This window comes from Elephantulus edwardii, unplaced genomic scaffold (assembly GCF_000299155.1).
Source record: "Elephantulus edwardii isolate Elephantulus edwardi_28Jun2011 unplaced genomic scaffold, EleEdw1.0 scaffold00002, whole genome shotgun sequence".
Lineage (NCBI taxonomy): Eukaryota > Metazoa > Chordata > Mammalia > Macroscelidea > Macroscelididae > Elephantulus > Elephantulus edwardii.
Window position 1 is genome coordinate 32,867,406 of NW_006399752.1, and position 26,378 is coordinate 32,893,783.

At 48.0% G+C, this 26,378-nt stretch overlaps 1 protein-coding gene across 1 annotated transcript in view; it reads left to right on the forward strand.

Moving 5' to 3' along the window:
• The window catches only part of LOC102856500, a 56,033-nt gene that overhangs the window by 27,059 nt on the left and 2,596 nt on the right, over positions 1-26,378 (forward strand). The window contains exons 3-5 of the mRNA XM_006879171.1: positions 9,771-9,814; positions 11,087-11,253; positions 25,114-25,239. Coding sequence (XP_006879233.1) covers positions 9,771-9,814; positions 11,087-11,253; positions 25,114-25,239 — 337 coding nt within the window. The remainder of the gene's footprint in view (positions 1-9,770; positions 9,815-11,086; positions 11,254-25,113; positions 25,240-26,378) is intronic.

The following is a 26,378-nucleotide window of genomic DNA, read 5'->3' on the forward strand; positions in this document are numbered from 1 at the left end:
GTTTCAATGCAGTATACATAATTCATCCAGTTTTTTCTCATTCTTACCCTAACCCTGATGCCTTTTCATGGATGTGAGGCCGGCCATACGGTGCTTACCCTTTTGGGATTGGTCTTGCTCCATGAGCACGGTGACTTCAAGCTCTGTGTTATAGCATGCAATTTCATTTCTCATACTGTCAAGTTGGAACTGACTCATAGTTGGCCCTCCAGCGGCTTGTCAGAGGCTGTACACAGAGGAGACTGTCCGTCTTTGTCCCATGGAACAGCTGCCGTTGTCATACTGGATGAGAAATATTTTCACACGTGTGTGTGTGTGTGTGTGTGTGTGTGCGCGCGCGCGTGCACGCACACGCGCACCACAGTTTATGTATCCGCTCGGTGGGCCTTCAGTTCGTTTCTGACTATTGTGAATCCTGGTGCAGTGAACATGGTGTACAAGAATTTGTTCATATCATCAATTACAAACCTTCCGGTTGTTCTTTTCTTAGACACCTCCACACTGTTTTCCACAGTGACTGTCCCGTGTTTTATTCCCACCAGAGGCCCCCACTTCCTTGCCAACATTCGTCATATTAGATTTTCTTTGAATTGTAGCCATCATTGTGGTTGTGGTTGTTGTTGTGAGCGGTTGAGTCGGAACCGAGCCATAGCTGACCCTCCAGCGGGTTTTCAGAGGCATCAGCTGCAGAGGAGGAGATCGTCCATCCTTCTCCCGCGGAGCAATTGGCGGATCCAAACCACAGACCTTGTAGACATATTAGTGGGAGTGAAATGGGATCTTCCTGTTTTCCATCTTAGATGAGCTGAGCTTCTTTCCATGATTGGCTTATATGGGGTTTTTTGTTAAGTTGTTGAAGTTTCATATATATTTTTGTTACTAGATGATTCGTGACTATATGGCTTCCGTAGGTGTCCTCTGAGATGGTAGCTTCTCAGTTCACTTTTCCTGCAATCTTTTGGTGAGCAAATCTAAAACATTATGAGCTCTTGTTTACTTATTTTGGCTTTTGCAGTTTATATTGGGCCTTCCTTGTTATAGACTAGGCCCAGCGGTCTGGTCTGCTTTCTCCTAAGGACTTTATGGTTTGCAGGTCTTAATGGCTTTTGTTTGTACCTAGGGATGCTTTTAAGATGATGATGATGGTGATGATGATGATGATGATGGTGATGGTGATGATGATGATGTGTGTGTAATGAAGCTTGAGCCCTGTTTCTCTTTTCTGTGGGAGGAAGGACACCTTTCTCCAGCACCGTTTATTGGAGTGACTTCTTTCCACAGTGAATGGACTTGGCATCCTTGTCAAAAGCCCATTGACCATTGTTGCTATATTTCTGGACTCTTATTTCTATTCCACTGGTCTTATTTTATTGGTCTGTTATTACACCAGTACCAGGCTGTTTTGTTACAGCTCTATGATTTGTTTTAAAACTAAAAAATGGGAATTCTCTACTTGTTCTTCTCTTTCAGAATCCCTTCCGCCATCAGGGCCTTGTTCTAGTCTGTGGAGAGTTGAGGGTGGTTTGGACAGCACTGGTCATCATTACTGCCTTGTTTGAGGCAGGGATCTCTGGCACAGAGTGAGGGAGTCGTGACAGTAACCCCACTCTGGTGCTTCTGGTCCACCAGCTGCTCTGCAGGACACAGTGGGAGATCTCCTCCCATACAGCTTACAGCTCTGGAGACTCACGCAGAACAACGATCAGCAGCTGTGAGTGGATTCGGGCTCCATGGCAGTGAGGCTCTGAGACTTTCTATTTAAAAATTACCATTTTCTGGGTTTCCGTTTGTCAACAGTGATTCCAGACTGGTCCGCATGGCCACCAGAGCTCCCTAACTGCTTCTTATGTATCTATTTTTATGTGTCATAGTTGCTTAAGTTCTATTTGACAGGTCCATTTTAATTACCTGTTACATGCCGGACAGTAGGCCTGGGGGCGGGAGCTACAGAAATGAGAGAGAGCTAAACATTGAGGGGGGTGTGTGTGTAGCCAAGACTGGGAGCGTGGCACATCTGAGGTGGAAGTGCCGGAAGAGTGGTACGAACAACTCAAATTTTGGGGTCTCACAGAAGGATTTGCAGGATTTTGACTGGGCAAGGGTCTTTGCTTCTATCCTGACTTCTTTTAACCGATACACTTTTTTCCAGTTGGCCTTCTTGGTCCGTGACAGCAGCAGTCTTCAGAAAGTCATGCCTTTTCTTGGTTCAGTGTCCCTTGTCCTTTTAGCCACTCGCAAGTTATCCCTGATTAGTGACCCTTCAAGGACCTTGCTTTTACTGAGCTCTGCCCAGTCTGTTAGCAATTCCCACTCTTTGCCTTTGGCTTAAACACTCAAATGGAACAGTAGTGTAACATTGATACAAACCACAGGCAGACCACATCTGAGAGCCCTCTCTGCAGACAGATCAGAACCAGATGTGCCCCCTGGCTCTGCTTGTACCAACTGAGCTTCCTGACAGCGTAGCTGCCGGGCTCCTCTTTAACGCACTTCCTTTCCTTGGAAAAAGGAAAATGTTCTCTAATGGTCACTATGCAAAATAAAGCAACAGACTGACTCGAACAGAGAGAGAGTTTGAGACTCAGAACAGCGGCTCTGGGAGGAGAACCAGCTGGTCCCCTCATGAACACAGAGCGGGCCATGCTTCACAGTGTCCATGCCCGCAGCTGAGGGCACAGCATGGTGGAACTGGCACAGGGGCCCGTGACTGACCCGACACGTCACGTCACATTACATGAGTGCACAGTACTGACTTCTGGGCCAGTGGAAGACATGGTTTTGTACATGTGGTCTCTTCTCAAGGAGCTAGATGGAAGTGCCCTGGACCTCTGAGACTTCACATACAGAGCTGTGCAGTTAGACCCTTACCTCACACCTTTCTTTGGAATGGGAACAAGTATGGGTTTCTTTCAGTCAGTTGGCCACGTGGTTGTCCTCCAGATTTCTTGGCACAACCTGGTGAGCACATCCAGAGCAGTATCTGTTTGTTGAAATGTATCAATTGGTATTCAGTTAATTCCTGGGGCCTTGTTTTTTGCCAATTCTTTCAGAGCAGCTTGTACTTCTTTCTTTATCACCACAGGCTCTTGATTATACATTGTTTCGTGAAATTCTTCAGTGTCAGCCAATTCCTTTTGGTACAGTGACTCTAATAGCTGCACTCCAGTCCCTCCCAAGTTAGGTAATAGTTTACAAAATCATTACTCCTGTGTGCTGCGTAGTATTCCATTGTGTGAATGTACCATAATTTCTCAATCCATTCTATTGTGGTTGGACATCTGGGGTCTTTCCATGTTCTTGCGATGGAGAATAACGCTGCTATAAATGTTGGTGTACAAGTCTCCATTTGTGCCTCAGTTCTCATTTTCTCGGGGTATATTCCAAGCAGTGGACTAGCCGGGTCATATGGTTGGCAGTTTGAATCCACCAGCTGCTGCACAGGAGGACGATGTGGCCATCTGCTTCCATAGGACTTAGAGCTTTGGAAAGCCCCAGGGAGCTCTCTGTCCTGCAGAGTCTCTGTGTTGCATCAGCTCCATGGCAGTGCTTGTGGGTTTTTGATAGTCACAGTAAGCACCTGTGTTACTGGTTTATGGATACATTGTACCGTTCATCTGAAAAGTTTGCCTTGTAACAGTGTATGTCTGACGGGTGGGCCGCAGCAGCCAGGCTCCTCTGTCGCTGTCTCTAGGGTCATCATCAGCTTCATTTTCTTTCAAAAAAATTACATGCGATCACAGTGCTAGTGATCGTGGCATCAAGAGGCAAAGGTGAGGGCTCCGTTTGAAGACTGTCGACTCAAAGGTGGAATGTCAGTGAGCACAGTTGTTCAGATTTAGGCAAGTCCCACGCAGAGTCCAAGCATGAAGTCCTCCACGGAATCTGCTCCCCGAGAGCTCCCAGGATGAGGAGAATCCAGCGGGCACCTACCTCGGTCAGGTGTGCAGGATTGCCAGTGACGTGGAGGGGGGACTGGCCACAGAAGCACACCTGTCTCCTCATGTGGACTGACAGTGACCGTCCCCATGCAGACAAGACGATGTCTGAGGGGCTTCACGAGAAGGCTGGGCCGGACTGTGTGGTGCCCACACATGTCCAGATCACGTCATGCCCTAGTTCACAGAGTGCCTCGTGGGTCACAAGCTATAAGCATGCACTTACCTTCAGAATTGTAAAAGCCCCACTCCACGGCTTTGTAATGTCCAGCGGTGCCCTTGAAGAGTCGGGAAGCATTCTTCCTCCTGGTGACTGTTCTGCTTAGTTTTCTCTCTGCAGGTTGGTAAAGTTCTCCTCCTCCCAGTGTCTTCCAGGGAGTCACCCGACTCTGGTCTGTGCCCGGTGCCCCCCGCCGTGCTCACCCAGTATACTCATCTTTAAAGGCTTCTCTGCTCTGTGACGCTGGGACTGAGGTGAACCTGGAGGAGCTCGTGAGTGGAGCTTGGGGAGAAGACCTGAACTCGTTTTCTCAAGAAAAGCTCATCCTCGTATTTCTTTTGTGTGCAGTGAGTGGTGTCACGGCAGCTGCTGCTGTCATAGACATTAGTTCTGGCAAACCCCGGAGGGGGGCCTGGCACTGCGCCTTTTTCTAGGTGAGGAGCCTGAAGCACCGACAGGTGCCTGGAAATGGGGAGCCCGTGGAGCCGAGCTGGGGGTCCCCGCCCTGAGCTGCTCAGCTTCCGGTTCCGCCCTCCCACGCACTGGGGTCGCACTGGCCTCGACAGCCACCTCTCCTGTTTGCACCAGGTGTGCTTCCCATCTCCGTCATCTCATCTTGTTCTCTTAATCACTTACTGGCATATTTGTTTGCCAAACTGTGACCCTGAGGCATTTCTCCTGTGACTGACTTAGAGATTTGGCCACTCTGAGAGGTCAAGCTTTGTGGAGGTCACAGCGCTGGGAGGGGACGTTGATGTCCATGTTGTCTTCCACACACAGACGATCCCCCTGCTCAACCACTGTTTGTGCCTGACGACAGGGTTACAGCCACCCTGACTGGCCTGATGGCGTTCATTGGCCAGCCTGCAGGCAGTGAGCTCAGGGCTCATGTGTCCACTGCCACAGTTGGATGTAGTGTCTGCTTAGGGTCTTGGACCAGGAGAGAGGGCGCTGATTTGGGGAGAGAAAAGGAGTTCGGGAAGGGCTGGGAGTAGGTTGGTAACTGGAGGCAGAAAGAAGTCAGTGGTGCGGAGCCCAGGTGGCACGCTGGCTGCGGGCGGACAGGTTGGAGAGTTGAAATGATCATCCAGTTGGGGGAAACAGTGACCTGTTCCTGCGGGGTCAGCCTGGGAATCATCTGAGCACTGCGTCTGCCCTTTAGGGTGACGAGAAGTCCGAATCAGCTGGCTGGCAGAGGACAGCTCGGCCACTTTGAGGAACAGGATGAGGTGGGCACTGGGCCTGGGTCTAGGCGTGCTCTGCCTGAGCTCTTGGGGTCCTGGTAAACCCTGTGACTGCACTGAGCTTTCTCGTCACCATCTGTTTGTGAAAGGTGGGACCGGACCAAGGGATCCCTAGGAGCCCTTCGGGTTTGAGAACTGACTGTTCTAGGGGTGTCCAACCCAAGAGGACAGGCCTCTTCAGGGGACTGGACCTTGAAAATGAGCACAGAACCACGTCACATCAGGTGGCACAGGGTCACCATGAGCCAAGTCTACCGAGGGAGCAAACGGCAGCAACCCACAGTTCCTGTTCTGAGTCAGCTGTGCCTGGAATTGCGAAGTCTGACCAAGATCAAGCCACTTACCTTCCTGGAGCTGCAGGATTTGGTGGTTTTTTTGGTTTTTTGTGGTTTGTTTTGTTTTTCAGGGGAAGCAAGTTTCATGGCTGCTGTGATGCGTGGGCACAAAATTGTGGAGGGTGGGTGTGAGGGCAGGGGAGTGTGGAGGGTGGGCATGTAGGTGCTCAGGGCAGACCGGCCCCAAGCCGATGGAGACCAGAATCAGGGGTGTGGCCAGCCCAGTGTGTCGCCCACTGGCATCGCCGAGTAAGTCTCTGGAGGTGGTCTCGCTGACAGCTGGACCCTCTTTGTTACACAGGACGTGCCGACAGCACTTGGCACAAAGGGATGGGTGGGTGGGCTTCTCCAGGAGGACCCTCTGGGGTTGCAAATTTGTCGCAGGGTACTCAGTGATGGGGCAGTACGCTGAGCACTGCCTGGAGACTGTGTAGACTCAAGCGAAGACCTTTGGAAAGGTGGTGGGTCGGCAAAAAAGAGGAAGACTGTCAGACTGTCAGCCAGATGGACGGTACAGTGACGGTGGCAACAGATCGAGCAGGACAGGGATGACGGGGACGGCACTGGACACGGTTGGGTTCAGATCTGTTGTTCACAGGGTCGATGTGAATCATACTCCACTTAACAGCATCATGGGTTCCTTCTGAAAATCAGCTTCAGCGTTTTTTAATCTGTAAAATGGGGTAAAAGTCTTGGCCATAGGTGACACTATATGAGAATACTTGAAAAGAATTCTGTAAATATTAGATTTGATAAAAGTGCTACAGCTGTGAGTTAGATGCTGGAGAGGAATACAGGGTCTCCCGTGGACTGCGAAAATGAGCAGACATGTGTTGGAATCAGTGCAGCTAGAGCGCTCCTTGGAGGCGAGAGTGGTGAAACTTCGTCTCCCATACTGTGGACATGTTGTTAGGAGAGGCTGTTCCTTGGAAAGGGGACATCGTGCTTGGAAAAGGTGAGGGTCAGCCAACGAGAGGTGACCTCCAATCAGGTGGCTTGGCAGTGATTATAGCAGTGGGCTCCAGCGGTCAGAGACTGCGAGGACGGCACAGGACAGGACAGGGCTCACACCTGCTGTTCACAGGGTCTCTATGAGTTGTGCTTGGCTCAGCAACACTTAACAACGACACCGTGGGAGTGTGAACATTCAAGTTCCGCAGAGTTTCAGTGAATGACACATCAGGGAGGTAAACCTTCCTCATAAATGGTTGGGAGAAACCAAGGTTCTCATCTTTAGACAGAGCAGGAATCACAGGCCTGCAGCACGGGAGCCACTGCCACGTTCTGTATCGAGTGAAACAAGATGGGCCGAATCAGCAGGGGCTTCTGGGGCTCAGTGCTCAGATCACGACTGGACGTGCAATGTGCAAGGCTGCCGGCTGGATGCACAGATGTGCAGGGGTGCTGACTGGACGTGCAGGGCCGCTGACTGAATGTGCAAATGTGCAGGGGTGCTGACTGGACGAGCAGGGCCGCCGACTGGACGTGCAGACGTGCAGGGGTGTTGACTGCTCTGAGAAGCCCACAAAGCTCAGCAAGTTCTTCTTAATTAATGAACCCAGATTTGGAAAGCTGCTTGACTTTAGTTTATTAGAACTATAACACTGCAAAATTGACTGGCAAAAACAACAGTCCTCCTGTTTTTATAGCGCCTTATCTTACACCGAGAGATTTTACAGAATTGTTACAGCATCCCTTGTTGCTGTTATGTACTGTCAAGTTGGAACTGACTAATCATTGACTTTCCAGCAGGTTTTCAGAGACAGTAATCATGCAGGAGATTACCCATTCTCCTCTCACAGAGCAGCTGGTGGATTCAGCCTGTGGGTTGACAGTGTCACTTGTTACCACTAGGCCACCAGAGCTCCACAGGGACGGGTAGATATTACTGCTGTCTCCTAGACAAAAACACTGAGGCTTAGAGAAATAGCTTGTCCATTGTCACAACTGGTCCTCATCAGGTTAACATGCCTTGAGCCTCGGGGAAAGGATGGGCTTCTAGAAAACTTTGCTGTGTGCAAACTTCTTCCATGCTTATTAACTCGTCAGCAGTCTGCATTGCGCAGATGACACAGCCTTGCTTGCAGTGAGTGAAGGGGCTTGAGGCACTTGCTGAAGAAGCAAAAAGATTATACCCTCCAGGGTGGGTTTCATCTCAGCATCGACTCAGTGCAAACCCTCTTCATTAGATCAATAGGCGACCTTGTGCTAAGGGAAGAAACATTACAATTTTCAACGACTTCATTTTTTTTTTGATCCACACACACTTGGAAGCAGCAGCCAGGGTATCAGAAGACACACTGCATTGGGCGGACCTCCTCCAAAAGGCCTACGGTGTCCCTTTTGAGGACTAAGGTGTGCTGACCCGAGCCGTGGCCTTTTCAGCCTCCTCATGCACAAGTCAAAGCTGGACAATGAATGAGGAAGATGGAAGATAAAGAATCTTAGGCGAGATTGGTGCTGTCAAAGAATTTCTGCTTTCTCGTGGACCACCTAAAGGAGGTGCAAATCTGTCTTTGAAGATGCACCCAGAGTGCTGCTTCAGGACAAGGCTCTGTGACCGTGGTGGGGACACAGCGTCAGGAGGGACCAGCCCTGCAGAAAGATACTGTGATGGGAACGTCAGTGAGAAAGGAGGAGACCCTCCTGCAGTGGATTGGTCTGTGGTTGCAACAGTGGGTTCAGGCGAAGCAAAGGTTGTGCCGGTGGCAGGGCAGGGCTTCGTTGTGCTGTTCTCAGGGCTTCCTTCTGAGCCAGAGTCTACTCAACAGCAACAGCATAAGCAGGTATTAGCCCATTTTATAGATGAGAAAACTGAGCATCAGAAGAGGTAAAAGTTCAGTGTTCCAGAGGAAGATATTTGGATGGCCAACAGACACATGAAGGAATGCTCAAAATCACTGGCAACAAGAGAGATGCAAATCAAAACCACAATGAGATACCATCTCACCCCAGTAGCAGTGGCAGAGTTTAACAGGACAGCAAGTAATAAACGTCGGAGAGGGTGTGGTGAGATCGGAATGCTTATACACTGTTGGTGGGATTGTGCAGTGGTACAACACTGTGGAAGGCAGTTTGGCGCATCCTCCGAAAGCCAAACATAGAAATTCCATGTGACCCAGCTATTCCACTGCTTGGAATACACCCCAAGAAAATGAGAACTGAGGCACAAACAGAGACTTGTACACTATTGCTCATAGCAGCATTATTCACCATCTCAAGAACATGGAAACAGCCCAGATGTCCAACTGCAATCGAATGGATTGAGAAATATGGTACATTCACATGATGCAATACTAAGCAGCCCACAGGAGCCATGATTTTGTTAGTTACTACCTAATATAGGAGGGACTGGAGAGCATGATGCTGAGTGAACTCAGTCCCACAGGACAAACACTGTGTAAAACCTTTAGAGTAGAATGAGTATGAGGATCCGGGGAGCGAGAGGGTGGAAGCAGAGGGGTGAGGATGGATGGGGAGGGGAGGTTAATCATAGGACCATTCAATTTGATGGGAGGTGGGCGAAGGAAATGAGAAAGATTTGATGTGAAAAAAAAATGTATTCTAACTTTGAAAATAAACAGGAATAAAAAAAAAATTGGAGGGTCATTACGAGGCCACCCAATTGAAAAAAAAAAAGTCCTGTTTTCAAGATTGGCAGCTTGGCAGTGACCAAGCCAGTATTTCAGGCTCACAGTGTTGCTCTGGACTTTCCCAGCGTTCCTTCGGTGGACTCTGCTGGGCCTGGCGCTGAGCCTGCGGTGCTCTGGGCCCAAGACTACCCTGTCTGCAGCGCACTGTCTACTTCCTGTTGAAGACCTGGTCAGTGCTCTCGTGCTTTGAGATAGAGAGATGTCCACATTGTTCACCACTCTGATCTGTGCGAGGTGACCCAAAGGCTTTCTAAAAATTCTATTTGTCTATTGTAAAAGTTTCACAATAGAGGAAACGAGAAAAAAGGAACAAATCACCTGGCAGTCACTGAAGATAAGCAGATCAAATTTGACTGATGATCTCATTCTCTCTGTATGTGCAGGTAAAGACATACAAGAGTAATGCCGCAGCTGTGTTTATCGATGGGTAGGTCCTGACTGGGGGCTGAGCACCTTCCCATGCATTTGTCATTGATCAACCTGTCTTCTCTCTGTCTCACACAATCACATGTATGTGCTTACACACACTTCTCTTCTCTTCTCTTCTCTTCTCTTCTCTTCTCTTCTCTTCTCTTCTCTTCTCTTCTCTTCTCTTCTCTTCTCTTCTCTTCTCTCCTTTGACATAAGTCATGTTGCTCCATCTACTGAGAAGCAAGCCAGTGTTTAGATGGGGAATGTCTGGTCGTGATGAGGCTGTACATATAACCACTGCTCTGTTGTCTGGCATCTGTATAAAATTGTGACATATGATAATGAGAAAATACTCTCCATGCCTCCCTGTGAACGGATTCTTTGATTTGTGGAGTAGTGTATAACAGTCCTCTGTAATGTTTTGATTCAGCAGTGGAGTATAGCGCTTGGAGGTCAGTTTACACGTCAAATGACTATTTAATACGTCATGTCCTGTATTTGGTCCCTGTGTTCCAGGTTTTTGCCATCTTGATTCCTAACTGGAATGGGCCTCTTTTGTTCTGGGGGTTAAGTTGTTAGGCAGGGTCACGTGTGTATTGGATATATACAGGCTCCGGGGTCAGGCTGCCTGAGTTTGAATGTCATCAGCTTGGCCATTTTTTCTGTCAGCTTGGTCACATTACTCCACCTCTCTTGCCTCAGTTTCTCTGTCTGTAAATTGGGGACATAATGGAACCTGACCCTCCAGCCAAGAGCCCCTGATGGTGCAGTGCTTTCCATGTTGGGTCTGCTAGCCAGAAGGTCAGTGGTTTGAAGCCACTGTTCCTCAGGAGAAGGTTCAGGCGTTCTGTTCCCTTCAGGATTCACAGTCCGGAGCAGTTCTGCCCCTGTCAGGAATCCCAGCCTCTGACTGCTCTGTCCTGCAGGGCCGCTGTGAGTCAGAACCACTGACCTTCCGATGAGCAGGGCTCCTTAATCCTACAGCAGCGCTTCTGAGAGGGAGGCCCTCAACCAGCTAGCAGGGTTACCTGGGAGCTTGTTAAAACATGAAAGCCCGTCCTGGACAGCAGCTGGGTCTTCCCTCCAACCAAAGAGATCTGGTGCTTTCCAGAGAGAGAGCCAACACTTTCGCTAGCTCCCAGCCTCCCCGGAACCTGCGGGGCACAGGGCCCTGGCCCTGTAGGCATGTGAGGGCCTGTCATCACTGCGTGTTTAGCCACATCCCTGGCCCCTGACCACTAGATGTCAGTAGCAGCCCTCACTCCAGTTGTCTCCAAACATCTAATAGCTGTGGTGCGGCTGAGCTGCCCCTGCTGAGAAGCGCTGGTGAGAGCAGGCAGTGGGCCTCAGACCTCGCCACGTCCCCTGGGGGCTTGCGACACAAGCTGCTGGTTCCAGCCTGCAGATTCCAGCCAGTGAGTGGACCAACGGGCTTCATCTTTAACAAGCTCCCAGGTGACACTGCTAGCTGGTTGAGGGCCTCACTCTCAGAAGCACTGGTGTAGGATTAAGAAGCCCTACTCATCAGAAGGTCAGTGGTTCTAATCCACCAGCTGCTCTGTGGGAGAAAGATGAACATTTCCCGCCTGTAAAGATTTCCAGGCTGAGAAAGCTGACGCAGAGCTGCTGTGAGTTACACGTAACGCGGTGCGTTCCATTGGGTCTGGCAGTGGGCTCAGTCTGGCTCAGAGGAAGAGGCTCTGGTGGCTCTGTGGTTAAGGCATTTAGCTGTTCACCCAGAGAATGGTGGTTCAAACCCAGCAGGCCCTCTGCAAGAGAAAAACATGGTGGTGTGCTTCTGTCGGATTTAGGGGTGTAGGGGGCCCCAGAGCATATGTGCTCTATGGGACTCAGGTCTCCCTCTGGGTTGTGACCTAGGGGTCGTGGAGGGAAAGCACTTAGAAACGGGGAGACCTCAGTCTGCTGCTGTGGGGCCCTCGCACGGTGTCATGTTTTTCTCCTTCTATGGGTAAAGTGAGATTGGACAAATGTTATTTTAGGCCTCTTAACCACATTAATAAGCCCTCCCCAAGTTCATGTTCCCTCGAAGTGCTGCAGCAACACTCAAGGTACGAGCCATTCCATACCTGCTCACCTGTCTGCAGGTACCTGCCCTTTTCAGCCCTTTCTCCACCTTTCCTCACGGGTTTGCCATGGGGTCCGGGGAGGTGGTGTCACAGCAGAGCTGAACAGCTCGAGGACAAAGCTTCCAGGATCATCTAGTGCGCGGGTTTGCCTGTCAGTGAGACAGGATCCTTTAAGGACCCGCAGCTCCGTGTAGTGAGCTCCTGACCACTGTGTGCTGTCCCCAGGAGGGGTGTAGCCACTGAGTCCCCTGACTGTTCGTTGAGGCCCCGGCTTGTGGGGTAGGTGTAGGGCCTGTTGTAAGGAGGCAACAAGCATCACAAGTCTCAGGAGAGGCGGTGCAGTGGAACCTTTCTGGAAACTAAGGAGCAGTGCTATTTTGGAGAAGGAAAAAGACCACTTTTGTGCCTTTTAATAGGAAATCCGAAATAGAGCAGGCCTGGTTACCACGATGGGGGAGAAGTTGGTTTCCAGAGGGGACAGAAGGCCGTCCTCTAACACAGACCTTCTCAGATGGCAGCTACCTTCGGCACAGATTCCTTTGATTTCTTTATCATAACCTCCGCTTTCCCTCTCGGGAGCTCTGGTGACGGTCCATTGAAGGCCGGGCCTCTGGAAGTTCACAGTCACCTGTGGCTCCAAGGGAGACAGCCGGGCAACCACCTGCCCTGTGATTTCCAGCCTCAGAAACCCCACCAGAGGGTCCGCTATGCGTCGGTTGTGATTTGACGGGAATGAGAGTTTGAATGCCTCCGGTCAGAACATGTATGAAATGAGAGTTTTCCTCTTCGTGCTAATAGAATAGAAAGAGGTTGTGTGTTCAGGATTGGTGCTGAGATTTGGAGCTATAATTGTTCCAAAAAGGGTGTACTATACCCTTTGGAGAAGACGCCTGCTTATCATGTGGACTGTGTGTTGGAGAAAGTTCCACCAGAATGTTCCATGAACTCAAACACCGTGAAGCTTCATCCCATATCCTTTGGACACGTCGTTAGGAGAGGCTGTTCCTTGTGGAGGGACGTCATGCTTGGAAGAGGGAAGGGCCAGCAAGGGAGAGGAAGACCCTCAATGAGATGGATTAATACAATGTCTGCAGCCATGAACTTAAAGGGTGGAGGGTGTTGAGAATGGTGCAGGATAGGACAGAGTTCAGATCTGCTGTTCCTGGTAACCGTGAGTCATATTCACTCAATGAGACAAAACAACCACAGCTCGCTCTGAGAGGAAGCTCTGCTGGTGAAACCCGTGGGCACTTGCACTGGTGATTAGGACAGCACCCTCTGCAAGGCAAATCCGTCCGTGGCTCCATGGCAGAGAGGTCCCCTCCCATGCTGTTTACATGGTTGCCTCATGATGTGCCATCGAGTCACTGTGTCTGTCTGTCTCATCCAGGGGCTTCCTTTCTTGCACTTCCAAGTATGCACTGTCCCTGCCTCACAACATGCCAAAGAATGTGACACAGAGCTCCAGAATCCTTGCCTCCAAGGAGCAAATTGTTTCATCCTCTCTAGGATAGACCTGTTTGTTCTCCCCCCCGCCCCAAATTATAAAGAAGTTACGTTTATTACATTTGAAACAACTATTCTCTTGGCGGTCCATGGCTCAGGACTCCTCCAGCACCGCAACTCAAAGGCATCGACTCGTCTCCTGTCATCCTTAGTCACTGTCCAGCTCTGATGCACAGCAAGCAGTTGTGAAGACCACGGCCTGGATCAGGTGCACCAGCCTCTGGACTGATGTCGTTGGCACTCTAGAGAGGTCCTTGATGGTAGATTTTCCCAGTGCAACTTGTGTTTTAATTTCCTGACTGCTGGTGCCAAGGGCGTTCCTTGTGGAGCCGAGCAAGCTGAAACTGCCTCAGTCAACAACCTCCATCTTTTCTCCATCAATTATGATGCTGCTTATTGGACTGGTGGGAAGGATCTTTGTTTTTTTGGTGGTGTTTTTTGCTTTGTTTTCTCGATGTTGGGATGCGATCCATACTGAAAGCTACAATCCTCAACTTTCTGCAGCAAATGTTTCAAGTCCCCCTCACTTGCGGTGAGTAGAGTTGTGTCATCTGAGTATCGCAGGTTGTTGAGTCTTCCTCCGTAATGGTCCGCCCTCCCGAATGATCTTTCCAGCATGTATATTGAAAAGGTATGCAGAAAGGATACATCCCTGAAGCTCTGCTTAGCCTCTCATCCATCTGCTGGAGGGTCAGCTGTAAGTTAGTTCTGACTTGATGGCAGTGAGTTTGAGGGGTTTTAAACTCCCTTCGAGGGCAATGTAGTGGAGTCTAACTTGAGACATTCGTATTTTACACTCATCCTTTACAACAGGTGTATCATGTATGGTTACATCCATATTGTGTACAGGTACACAGTACACTCTGGCGGCACAGTGCACATCATTTTGGGCTGCTAACTAAAAGATTGGAGGTTTGAATCTACCAGCCGCCCTGCTGGGAAAAGATGAGTCACCTTCTCCAGAGGTGAACAGGTGAGACACCTAACGCAGGTCACTCTGAGTCAGAATGGACTCCAGGTGGTGAGCTTTGTTTTATTTTCTGTTGGTTGGGCGTGTGCCCTCTGGCACTGTTACATTAGAAAGAAAAGACTTGATTTCATGCCTGTGAAGAACCTTCACAAATAAAGAGACTGTGAAAGAGGCAGAAGCAAAGCTGGATCAGATTAAAAAGAGCTGATTAGTCAGCCCACTGGCATGGATAACAGACTGGGTTTTGATATGGTAAGGATATTTTGGAAATGGTATCCACAACTCTGGGAAAGAACAAAAGGACTCTTGTGTGCCCTTGAGTAGATGAAAGAGCTTTTGTCTAGTAGGCTCACCTGTAGCAGGTGATGTTCCTGAGGAAGGCAGCCATAAAGTTAGATATTAACTTGGAGAAAACGGCTAAGTGAGCACTCATTTTTGTCTAGTAGAGATCTAAATTATTTCCGGTAGTAGAAAGATTACCCCAGAAGTCACAGTTTGATTGCTTCGTAAGCCATAAACCTGCTTTGTTTCTGTCCTTGTAAGTGCTCCGTTGTTCCTGTTTCTCCACCAGCCTCTGTCTGTCTGCAACAGCTTTTTTATTTATTACCTTTGAATCCGCTTTCTTGTTACTGGTTTTCTCATTAATAAATTAAAGAAGTTAATCTTTAAAGCCCTGTACTGGCATCCACCTCCTAAACAACTTGCCTCCGGAAACTCTGTGAACTTTGATGTCGATAGTTGTAGAGGGGCTTCAGGCCTTTTGTTCACGGGGTCGCTATGAGTCAGCAACAACTGTATAATTACACAGAAATCATGTTTTCTACTTTTTTAAAAAGACATAGTATTTTGACCAAAATGCGGATTCCACCCATATTGAGGTGTAAGTGTCTGAGAAGAGTCAGGAGCAGCTTTCGGCTACTTGAACTTGGTGGTCCTTTCAGCTCTGCGTTCCTGCAGTCATGGCTGTTTGTCTGTGTGTCCCTGGCCCCTTGGATAGTAACCTGCACTTAGCAATCATCATCTACTTATGCAGTTTTATGGGAAGAATTGTTTTCCTCCCAGAACACGTGCTGTCTATCCTCACCTGTGGAAAGAAGGCCAGGTAGAAATACGATTCTCTTTGTCATGTTAATAAGGCCATGGCAGATCGTAAGCCAGTCACTTTTGAGATTGTCCACGTACAGGCCCAGAAGCAAGCAAGCAAAACCAGAGAAGTTATGGAGGACAGACACCAGGGAGCTGAAGTCGGGATTTACCAGAGATGACAGAGAGCCATCTAGAACGAATCCTGAATTTAGACGTCTATCCTTATCAGCTGTGAAAATGTGTTTATTAAAGGCTCCCACTTGCAGTCTTGCTGTTCCAGCAGCACTGAGAAACCAAGATACGCACTCTAGATAAAGACCTCAAGCTCCTACCCTTTCAAAGATAGCAGTGGCACAAATCTGCCGTTGTTGTGTGTACCATCAAGTCAGAACTGGCAGTCAGCTGCACGGGAGTTGATTGCCCATCTTTCTCCTGTGGAGCAACTGGTGGGTTTGAACCATGTGCCTTTGGCTTGACAGCTCAGTTCCTTCCCACTACGCCACCAGAGCTCCCCCAAAGTAGAAAGGGATGATTTCTTTTGGCAACCCCTGAGGAAGGACATCAGAGAGGATCAGCAAGAGAGGGAAACCTTTCCTGAGAAAGGCTGACACCGTGGCTGCACGGTGGGGCCAGCGCCGGGACGTGAGGGCAGCAGGTCGGGCAGGGCTCCATTCTGCACTTGGCCTCGCTGTGCCTGAGAGCTGGCTCAGTCGCACCTAACAACAGTGACAGCAGCTTCTGCTTATACCACTATGATTTTTGCTTGATAAAGGAATATCATTGCTGTTGTCACATAGAATGAAGAGCATCATTGCTGAGGTCCGATGGATCTTGGCTGAAAGCAGAGGCTGCCAGGAAGTTGTTTGCCTGTGTTCTACTGACTATGCAAAGGCATTCAGCTGTGTGGATTGTCACAAACCACGGTTAGCATTGTGAAGAATGGAATTCTGAACAATTACTTGCACTCATGGGGAACCTATGCATACTTCCAGAAGCAGTGGTTCAAACAGAACCAGGGGACATTGGGTGATTTAAAATCAGGCAAGATGTGTGTCAAGGTTACTTACTGTACCCTTTCCCCATGGTGGTGGTGGTGGTGGTGGTGGTGGTGGTGGTGGTGGTGGTGGTGGTGGTGCGCACCATCAAGTCAGAACTGACCCATAGCTGGCCCTCCGCTGGGTCTTCAGAGGCAGCTAATTGCACGAGAGGGGCTTGTTCATCCCTCCCCCGTGGAGGAGCTGGTGGATTTGAACCACATGCCTTCGGATTGCAGCACAGCTTCTTTTCTGTTGTTGTTGTTGTTGTTGTTAAGTGCCATCGAGTCGCAGGGGTCTCATAGCGACCCTATGAAGGAGAGTCCTCAATGCTTGGGTGCCTTTCATCCTCTCTCCAGGTTCATACGGTTTCCAGAGGCAAGCTATTATGGAAGTGGATGCCACTCCTCCTTCCAAGCTTGTTTTAATTGGGGAGCGCCGCCAAACACTGTCCACCATGGGTAACCATTAACACATTTGACACATCAGTGTCATAGTGTTCAGCATCACAGCAACCACAAGTTGTTGTTGTTGTTATTATTTAATTGATATTTTAACAAAAGTTTACAGAAAACTTGAATTTCCATTCATTCATTGTTACACACTTTCCTCCCTACCTCCACCCCCAGTTCACTTTTCTCTTTAAAAAGATTCTTTCATTGTTGCACCATTTCTTACCCTCCCCCTGTTCCCCCAGTCCACTTTACTATGCAGTTCTTATTCTGGACTATTGTCATGCAGATAATACCTAATCATATATTTCTTTCAGACACTTCTTTCCCTCATCTGTTTAAATGCAATGTTTTAAAAAAATGCAGTGTTCATTATTTATCCCCTCTTTTCTTAGATTCCCCCCAACTTCCATGTAAGTTCTGTTTTAAAACAGTGACATTAAGCAGTATTTGTCCTTTTGTGACTGAGATATTTCACTTAGCATAATGTCTTCCACAGTCAGTCACCCATTGTGTATAATATTTTATGAGTTCCTTGTTTTTCAGTGCTGCATAATATTCTGCTGTGTGAATATACCACAGCTTCTCTATTCATTCATTTCTTGATGGTCACTTGGGTTGCTTCCATCTCTTTGCGATTGTGAACAACACAGCAGTGAACATGTGCATATATTTGTGTGGGTGGCTGTTCTGGTTTCTTTAGGGTATATTCCCAGTGTGCAATTGTTGGGTCAAATGGTGTTTCTATTTCCAACTTTTTGAGAAAGCCCCATACAGCTTTCCATAGTCGTTGCACCATTTTACACTCCCACCAACAGTGAATAAGAGTTCCAGTTTCTCCACAACCTTGCCAGCATTTGCTGTTTGCTGCTCTTTTGAACTTTGCTACTGTTACTAAGGTAAGATGATATCTCATAGTTGTTTTGATTTGCATCTCTCTTAGAGCTGGGGATTTTGAACATTTCTTCATGTCTTTGTTGACCATCTGAATGTCTTCTTTGGTGAAGTGTCTGGTCATATCCTGTGCCCATTTTGCAATTGGGTTGTTTCCCTTTATCTTATTGATGTGCTCGAGTATTCTATACATTCTACATATAAATCCCTTATCAGACATGTCATTACCAAATATTTTTTCCCAGTCTATGGCTTCCCTTTTTACCCTGTTGGAGAAGTTTTTGGATATGCACAGGAATTTGGTTCTTAGAAGATCACATTCATCTATTTTATTCTCTCCTGATTGTAAATTTTTCAAGATGCTTGGGGTACTGTTCATGTTGTGGACTAGGGCTTCTAGAGTTCTTCCAAACTTTTCTCTAATGAAGTTTATTGTCCTTGGTTTTACTCCTAGGTCCCTGATCTGGTTTGAGTTGGTTTTTTTGTATGGTGTGAGGTGTGGGCCTTGCTTGAGTTTTCTATAACTAGTTTTCCAGTATTGCCAACATCATTTGTTAAAGAGGTGTTTCATTTCCTCACTTAACTGAATTCATCTCCTTTTCAAAAATCAGTTGACCGTAGGTAGATGGGCTGATTTCTGGATTCTCAATTCTATTCCATTGATCTATGTGTTTGTCATTGTACCAGTACCACGCTGTCTTGACCATCACAGCATTGTAGTAGGATTTGAGATCAAGGAGTGAAATGCCTCCTACTTTGTGTCTCTTTTTCAGGAGTGCCTTGCTTATCCGCGGCCTCTTTCCATTCCACATGGAATTGGAGATTGCCTTTTCTGTCTCGTTGAGGAAACGGCACCACTTCTTGCTAGTAGGCCACCGCAGCTCTCTTACTTACCCAGTCTGTATGATGGGCTTCAAGACTGGGAGAAGACATTAACAGTGCATGTTATGCAGATATAGATGAAGAGGAAGAGGACTTGAGTCATTAACTGGTGAAGATCAGAGGCTTCAGCCTTCAGAGTGGATTACCCTTCAGTATACAGGAATAAAAAAATTCTCAAAACTGGACTGATAGGCAGCAGCATGATAAGTGGAGAAAAGATTCAAGTTGTCAGCGATTTCATTTTCGTTAAAAGAAAAAGCATCTGACTGTGGGGGTTACAACAAGCTGTGGCTGACTCTGAGAAGAATGGGAATCCCAGAGCACTTGAGAGCGCTTATGCAAAACCTATACTTGGACCAGGAAGAAGTAGTCAGAAAAGAAAAAGGAAACTGCATGGTTCACAATCAGGAAGGGTGTATGCCAGGGACATGTCCTATCTCCATACCTTTTCAATCTTTATACAGAACAGACCATTCAGGAGGCTGGGCTCTTAGAGGAGAAATGTGGCATCAGGATTGGAAGAAGACTCATCAACAACCAGAGTTATCCAGATGATACAACCATGCTTGCTGAAACTGAGGAGGACCTGAAGGTCAAGGACTGCGGTTTCCATGTGTATTGAAGATCAACATTAAGAAAACAAAGATTGTTACCACTGGGCTGTTTGGCAGTATCATGATAGAGACAGTGAAGAGACTGAGATTGTTAACAGCTTTGGTATGCTTGACTTAACAATCAACACCCTTGGTCCCAGCAGCCAGGAAGTCAAAAGACAAATTACATTGGTGATGTCTGCTCTCACAGACCTCTCCAGAATACTGAAAAGCAATGATGCCAGTCTAGAGACTAAGGTATGCCTGATCCAGGCCATGGTCTTTGCATTTTCGTGCAATGCATCAGAAAGCTGGACAATGATGAAGGATGATAGAAGGAGATCAATGCCTTTTTAGCTGTGATGCTGGAAAAGAGTATTGAATAAACCATGGACTGACAGGAGAACAAACAGGTTTGTCCTGGACAGGGTGAAGCCTGGCTGCTCCTTGGAGACAATGATTCTGAAGCTCCATCTGACATATTTTGGGCATGTTACAAGGAGGGACCAGTCCTTGGAGAGGGACATCATGCTTGGGAAGGTGGAGGGACAGTGCAGGAGAGGAAGACCCTTGATAAGATGGATTGACTCAGTGACTGGAGTAATGGGGGTAGGTGTGTCAAAGACAATAAAGTTGACTCAGGATAGAGCAGAGTTCAGAGATGTTGTACAGAGGGTTGCTGTGAGTCTCAAGCGACTCGACAGCACATAACAACAACATTGTGCATTGGACATCATTGCTGCCAAGAACCCCTTTAAAATGCTAAAGAGCAAGGATGTCACCTTGAGGACTAAGAGGTACTTGTCCCAAACCATGGTGTTTTTCATTTCCTCATATGCATGTGAAAGCTAGAAAATGAATAAGGAAAATGAAAGAGTTGATACCTTTGAATTGTGGTATTGGGAAGAACACTGGATAGACCATGGACTTCTGGAAGAAAGAACAATGTGTCTTAGAAGAAACCCAGGCAGCCTGCTCTGTAGAGGTAATGATGGCAAGACTTCATTTCACACTCGTTGGACGATCAAGAGGGCCTAGGCCCTAGAGAAGCGCCCCATGCTTGATGAAACAGAGGATCAGCAAAAAGAGGAAGACCCTCAACGAAATGGACCGACCCAGTGGCTGCAGCTGTGGGCTCAGCGTGGCAACGATGGTGAAGGTGAAGCAGAAACTGTGTGTCCTTCGCTTACAGTTGGACCTAACTCAATGCGCTTGACAAGAGCAACAGTCTGCTAATACAGGCACACCTGTGATTGTGTTGGACCTGTTCACTCTTTGTCAAAGAGCAGGACTAGAATTAACTACCCATATTTTAGAGACTGGCAGGTCAGGTGACGTGCTGGAAAGCCGCTGTTAAGGAGAGGAGGCCGGAGCAAGTCCTGGCTAGTCCAAAACCAGGATCAGTGTTGTGTTTGTTAAACAATCACATAATGGAATCAGGGTTCAGGAAGGCCTTGAGATCAGTGAGTAAGTCCAGGTGGGAGAAATAGAGAGACCGCCAATAGGGCGAACAGAAAAACCCTGTCTGGGAGCTTCAGACACCTTGATTCACCTTTGCTGATGGTCTTTTTAATTCTGTGGAGTATGTTCTGTTCCTCACCGCCTTGCCCTGTGTCTGCGTCTCCTAGGACGCCCCCGCCCTCCCAGGGAGAGAGCGGTGGTGGGCTCACAGCGGGAGCGCACTGAGTACTTGGCCGAACCCATGACTTTGCCGACTCTTTACCTCTTCCTGGAATGGCGCTCTTGGCAAAGTCCTGCCTATCGGAGTGACACTGGAGCAGCTGCTCTATTCATCAAGAAGGCTAATTTGCCCTTTTATTTGATGTCTGTACCCAAACAGGCACAGCTGACCCACCAGTTCATCTTGTGAAATCTCTCTGAATCCACAAACTGGCCAAACTGTTGGTTCCTTAAGTTAGCGAGTGTTTGACCAGATCCCATGAGTCGGCCAGGCTTTTGGGTGTTTATGGTCCGGGTGCTCTTCTTTGTATTTCAGCTGAAATATTTTCAATCAGTATTGCTTCTTCACTGATAATCAATCCGAGAACCACAGATGAAACAGTTGAGTTGTGATAAATAAAAGGTTTTCTCCCCAAACATGTCGCATATCCATCAGCTTCTCTCCAGTTCCCTGTTCTCACCTGCTTCCACACTTCACCGGGCTCTCACAGGTACACTGACTTGAATTTTTCCTTCTTTCTTAAAGACAGTGTTTTTCATTGATAATGACTTGACCTCACTGCAAAGACCTTTCCCTCTAAAGTATTAGTCTTACATTCTTGCATTCTGCGTCCTCTCTGATTATCTCCCCTGCCCCCACGACACTGATCAGAATCCCCACGTTGTATCATTACTTCCCACAATCCCTCAGTGCCTCTTGTTCCCTCTGTCCCACCATCCTCTCCCTTCCTGTCTTCTCAGCCTGCTCCCGACAGATGCTGCCCTTGCAGTCCTGTGTGGCTGGTGGTTCTAGGGACCTGCTGCCTCCCTGGTCCCTGGTGTTATTTTACTGCTTGACTTTTTTTTTTTGTCACCACTTTTTAATGGTATAAATCCACATGTGCACGGTCTATATATGTAAATTGTGTAACTCCGTGGTTTCGGCTCCCTCAGGGAGTTGGACCAGCACGTCACAGTCCATCTTTAAACACTTTCTAAACAGAAACCTTGTGCCCCCTACCGCTCATCCCTCACCCTTGCCCCTTGGCAACCAGCCCCTCACTTTTCTGTCACCATGGATGTGCCTGTTCTGGACGTTTGACATAATGCAGCTGTCGCCTTCGCGTTCACCTCCACGCAGCCGCCGTGCCGTGCACCCTGGGAGCAGCACAGGACACCCTGCTTCGCCTCACTTGAGCCTTCGGTCCTGGGTGCCCACAGCTCAGAATAGCCGGAGAGGAAATCAGGGTGCCAGCCTTCAGCACCAGTGCACCAGCCTCCAAAGGAATGGCCAGGCTTTTGCCAGCAAACCCCAAGGTCTATCACTTAGAAAAGTGACCATTTTATGTGAAAATGTGTTGCTTGCCAAAACTAGGCAGACATGTGCCAAATACCCTTCTGACTGAGCGTTCCCAGCGGACAGTGGCCCAGGGCCCCTCGCTTTCCCCCAGGTGTTAGCTCCGCATCACGGTGCCGGCTACTGAGGAGATGCCTCCGGTGATGTGTGAACAGGGGCTGCCAAGGGCCCGGCCAAGGGGCTTTTATTCTCAGAACGAGACTACATGGAGGAAGTGGGTCCAGCTGAGGTGGGGGAGCAGAATGACTTAAGTGAGAACCCCACCCCCCCCAGAATGCCAGTGCTGACGGGGCCCTGGGGTTGTCTGGGCCCAGGTTGTCAAGTAGAGCCTGGCTCTGTCCTTGGTGGGGAAGGGGAGAGCCTGGCAGCAGGGACTCGGGCTCTGCCACCTCGCCCTCAACAGATCCATCTACGTATTGTTTGTTTTATATAATGGGGTCTGTATGAGCTCGGAGCCTACATGAGCACGGAGCCCACAGGAGCAGGAGCCCACGTGAGCCTGGAGCACGGAGTCCACATTGAGTACAGAGCCCACATGAGCACGGAGCCCACATGAGTGTTGTCTTAATCACAAAGGCTGGAAAACTTAAAAGTTGGCCATTCTCTGCTGGTAGGAGGGAGATTGCGTCCCAGGCTGGGGGCCTGTAGTCTGAGCCTTGAGTGGTTGGGAGGAGCTGGAAGGCTGTCCCAGCCTTTGTGAGTCATAGCAGTGCTCTTTGCACCTTATTCTACCCTGTGAGGCAGGGAGCTTGGAAAAGCCTCAGACCCATCCAGCCCCCGCCCCTGACCCTGTGATCGTGTCAGTAGTGGAGATGGTAAGGTTCTGCCTCAAACTTTTTCTAGAAAAGACAGTTTTTTATTGCAGTATGAAGTTTTGCAACACAGAGTCTTCATTCAGCTATTCGTTCATACACGTTTTGTTCAGTAACATTCACTTCAGTATGAGCTGCACGTCTCCCATTTCCTTCCTGGAATTCTGATTTCCATGAATCTCTTTATTCCTCTATCTCTTCCTTTTCTTTACTGGTATTGTGCTGACCATCCGTCTAACGTTTATTGCCTTTCCCTTCTTAACGTGTCTTTTATTTATTTACATTTTTACTCCCCCTCTCTCCCTTCCCCTTCCTAGTAATTATCCAACTTTAATTCTTTCTGTGTAAAAGCTTTTCTTTAACTTTCTGTTATAATGGTCTTGGATAATATTTGTCCCTTTACAACTGACTGACTTGACTGAACACAATAATGTCCAAATGCATCCACGTTACGAAGTGTTTACCAAATTCTTTGCTGGTGTTCAGTGTTGCGTAGTACTCCATCGTGTGAATATACGTACCATAGTCCCTTTATGTGTTCAGTGTTGCATAGTACTCCATCATGTGAATGTATATACCATAGTCCCTTTATTGATCCATTCATTGATGGGTGTTTGAACTATTACATCCCTTTTCTATTGTCAAGAATTCTGCAGTGAGTGTGTGTGTGTGTGTGTGTGTGTGTTGGGGATTGGGGTGTGTGTGTCTGTCTGTATCTAAGTCCATATTTCTTTAGATTATCTGCTAATAGCGGATATGCTGGATCAAATGGTATATCTATTCCCAGTTTTCTATAAAAGTGCCAAACTGCTCTTCATAATGGTTGCACCATTTCACATTCCCACCGGCACTGTAGGTTCAAGTTCTCACCTCTGCGTCGCCAGCAGCATCTGTTGTTTGCTGTCCTCATGAACTTGCTCTTGTTGCTCGGGGGAGGTGATATCTCATAGTTATTTTTATACCATTCAACCTTGTCTTTCTTTTAGTTACTATGTTCTATGTAACAGTTCCTTTTTATACAGTTCTTATACTTTATTTCATTCATGTACATTGTGTTTTATACAATCGCTTCCATTCACTGTTTTATAGAATTAATTGCTATTTAACTATGACTTTTATCATCCATCTCATTTTACCTTGCAAGTCCCTGTCACACCTTGCCTTCACACACACCCTCGTCTGCCCATCACACTCCCTGATCTCAAAACCTACTACTCAGCTGTGGTAATGCGGTATTGGTACAGTGGCAGACACATAGAACAATGGAATAGAATCAAGAACCCAGAAATCAACCCATCTACCTATGGTGAACTGATGCTTGGCAAGAAAGCAAAACCCATTAAATGAGGAAATGACAGCCTCTTTAACACATGTGCTGGCAAAACTGAGAACTCACCTGTAGAAAACGGAAACAGGTCTCACATCCTATGCAAACCCACATCACTGCTGACCTGAGACCTAGGGGTAAATGATGCCACCACCAGCCTCGCCTCTGAGGCAGGCTTCCCCTGTTCTGACCCCAGTGCCCTCTCCACCCAGGCCTCCAGGCCTCCACGCCTTGCTTCCTGGGAAGCAGCGGTGCATTTTCACCTGTAGAGGCCTCTTGTCTCGTGCCTGACCATGGCATCTGGAGACTAGTCAGAGCCCACTGGGTCAGATAGCTCCACGGTGCCATTCTCTCCCAGCCCCTTCTTGGTGCTGGCTTCCTGGGGATGTGTTGTGTAACACACACACACACACACACAGGAGCCAGCCTGAGACTCATGCACATTGGTGCTGAGATGCCAACAGGGCACAGGGGTACGTCTGCTGGAGTCAAACCACCCAGGGCACAGCTCAGCCGGGACACCCTTATGACCTTGGGCAACTATGTTGACCTCTGTTTCCTTATCAGCATATTGAAGAATCTCCTGAAGCTGTGTCTGAATAGTCTCTGGGGTTTGGTGCCTCCCCCACCATTTCTGTCTTCATATGGATTGCCAGATCTTCAAGAGGAGGTTCTTGAGAGCAGGCGTGAAGGCGAGATGTTCACCATGCCGTTGGGCCCTTTGCTGCACCAGGCCTGCCTGTGGGCGCTGGCACAGTCAGGACAGATCAGAGCGATGCCCGGTGAGCCAAAGGTCTGGGCATGATGAATACTGCTGTCTTCCCTGCCAAGATGTGAGTTTTAGCCAACCCACAAATCCATCAGTCATAACTAACTCTTACCACATGGTGGAATTCCACGGAGCACTCAGGAGCAATGATTCCGAAAATTACTGCGTGACTTAGAGATACGGGGGAGCACTATACCGAGTGAACTCAGTCTCATAAGGATAGATACCACATAAGACCATTACTGTAAAAATAGATAACTAGTAAAACGTGTATGGGGAAGGGAATGAGAGAAGAGGGGTGAGGTTGGGTGGGGAAATCACGGGGCGGTACAGTTTGGTTACTGGAAGAAGGGGGTGAAGGAAATGGGAAAGGTCCGTCAGGCATCTGAAAAGACAGGGTGATGGTGGAATAGGTCAGTAGTGATTCATTTTATAAAGGAGTGAATGAAACGGTGAAGAGTGTGAATCAAGGAAAGGGTGAAATACAGTGTATATGAATTTTGTATACCAGCCCATATGAAAGAAAACTAGTTTTAAAGTAACTGTTGCATATCTGCCCTTGAGTCTGGAAGGACCAGCGGGGGGTTGTGGGATCTCCTTGCGAACTTGTATTTTGAGGTTGAGCTACAGCTGCTTTCCCTCTTCCCGTTTATGGGTAGACCCAGGTAGTGTCCAGATTAAAAAGATCACATCAGGCGAGCTCTGTGGCCCGGTGACAAGAAGCTGCACTGCAATCCCAGAGATACGTGGTTCAAATCCACCAGATGCTCTGCTGGAGATGGAAGGACAATCTCCTCCTGTACCAGTCAGACCAATTTGATGGTACACACACACACACACACACACACACACACAAAAATAAATAAATAATTTTTTTAAAAAATCATATTGCTGCATTTCATTTTCTCTGGTAAATTACTCTTACTGACTCCTGGATAATCTTTACTGCTTTTTTTAAAGCCTAAGGTTTAAGATAGAGATTAGTGATAATTAATTAGTAGCTAGGTGGGTGGCCCCATTGGTTGGGAAATAGATATATGAGTGGGTGAATGGATAGATGCATCTGTGAGTGGGTGCATGAGAGCATGATGGGTGGGTAGATGATTGAGTCTGTGGGTGGGTGGATGGATGGATGGATAGATGAGTGGGAGA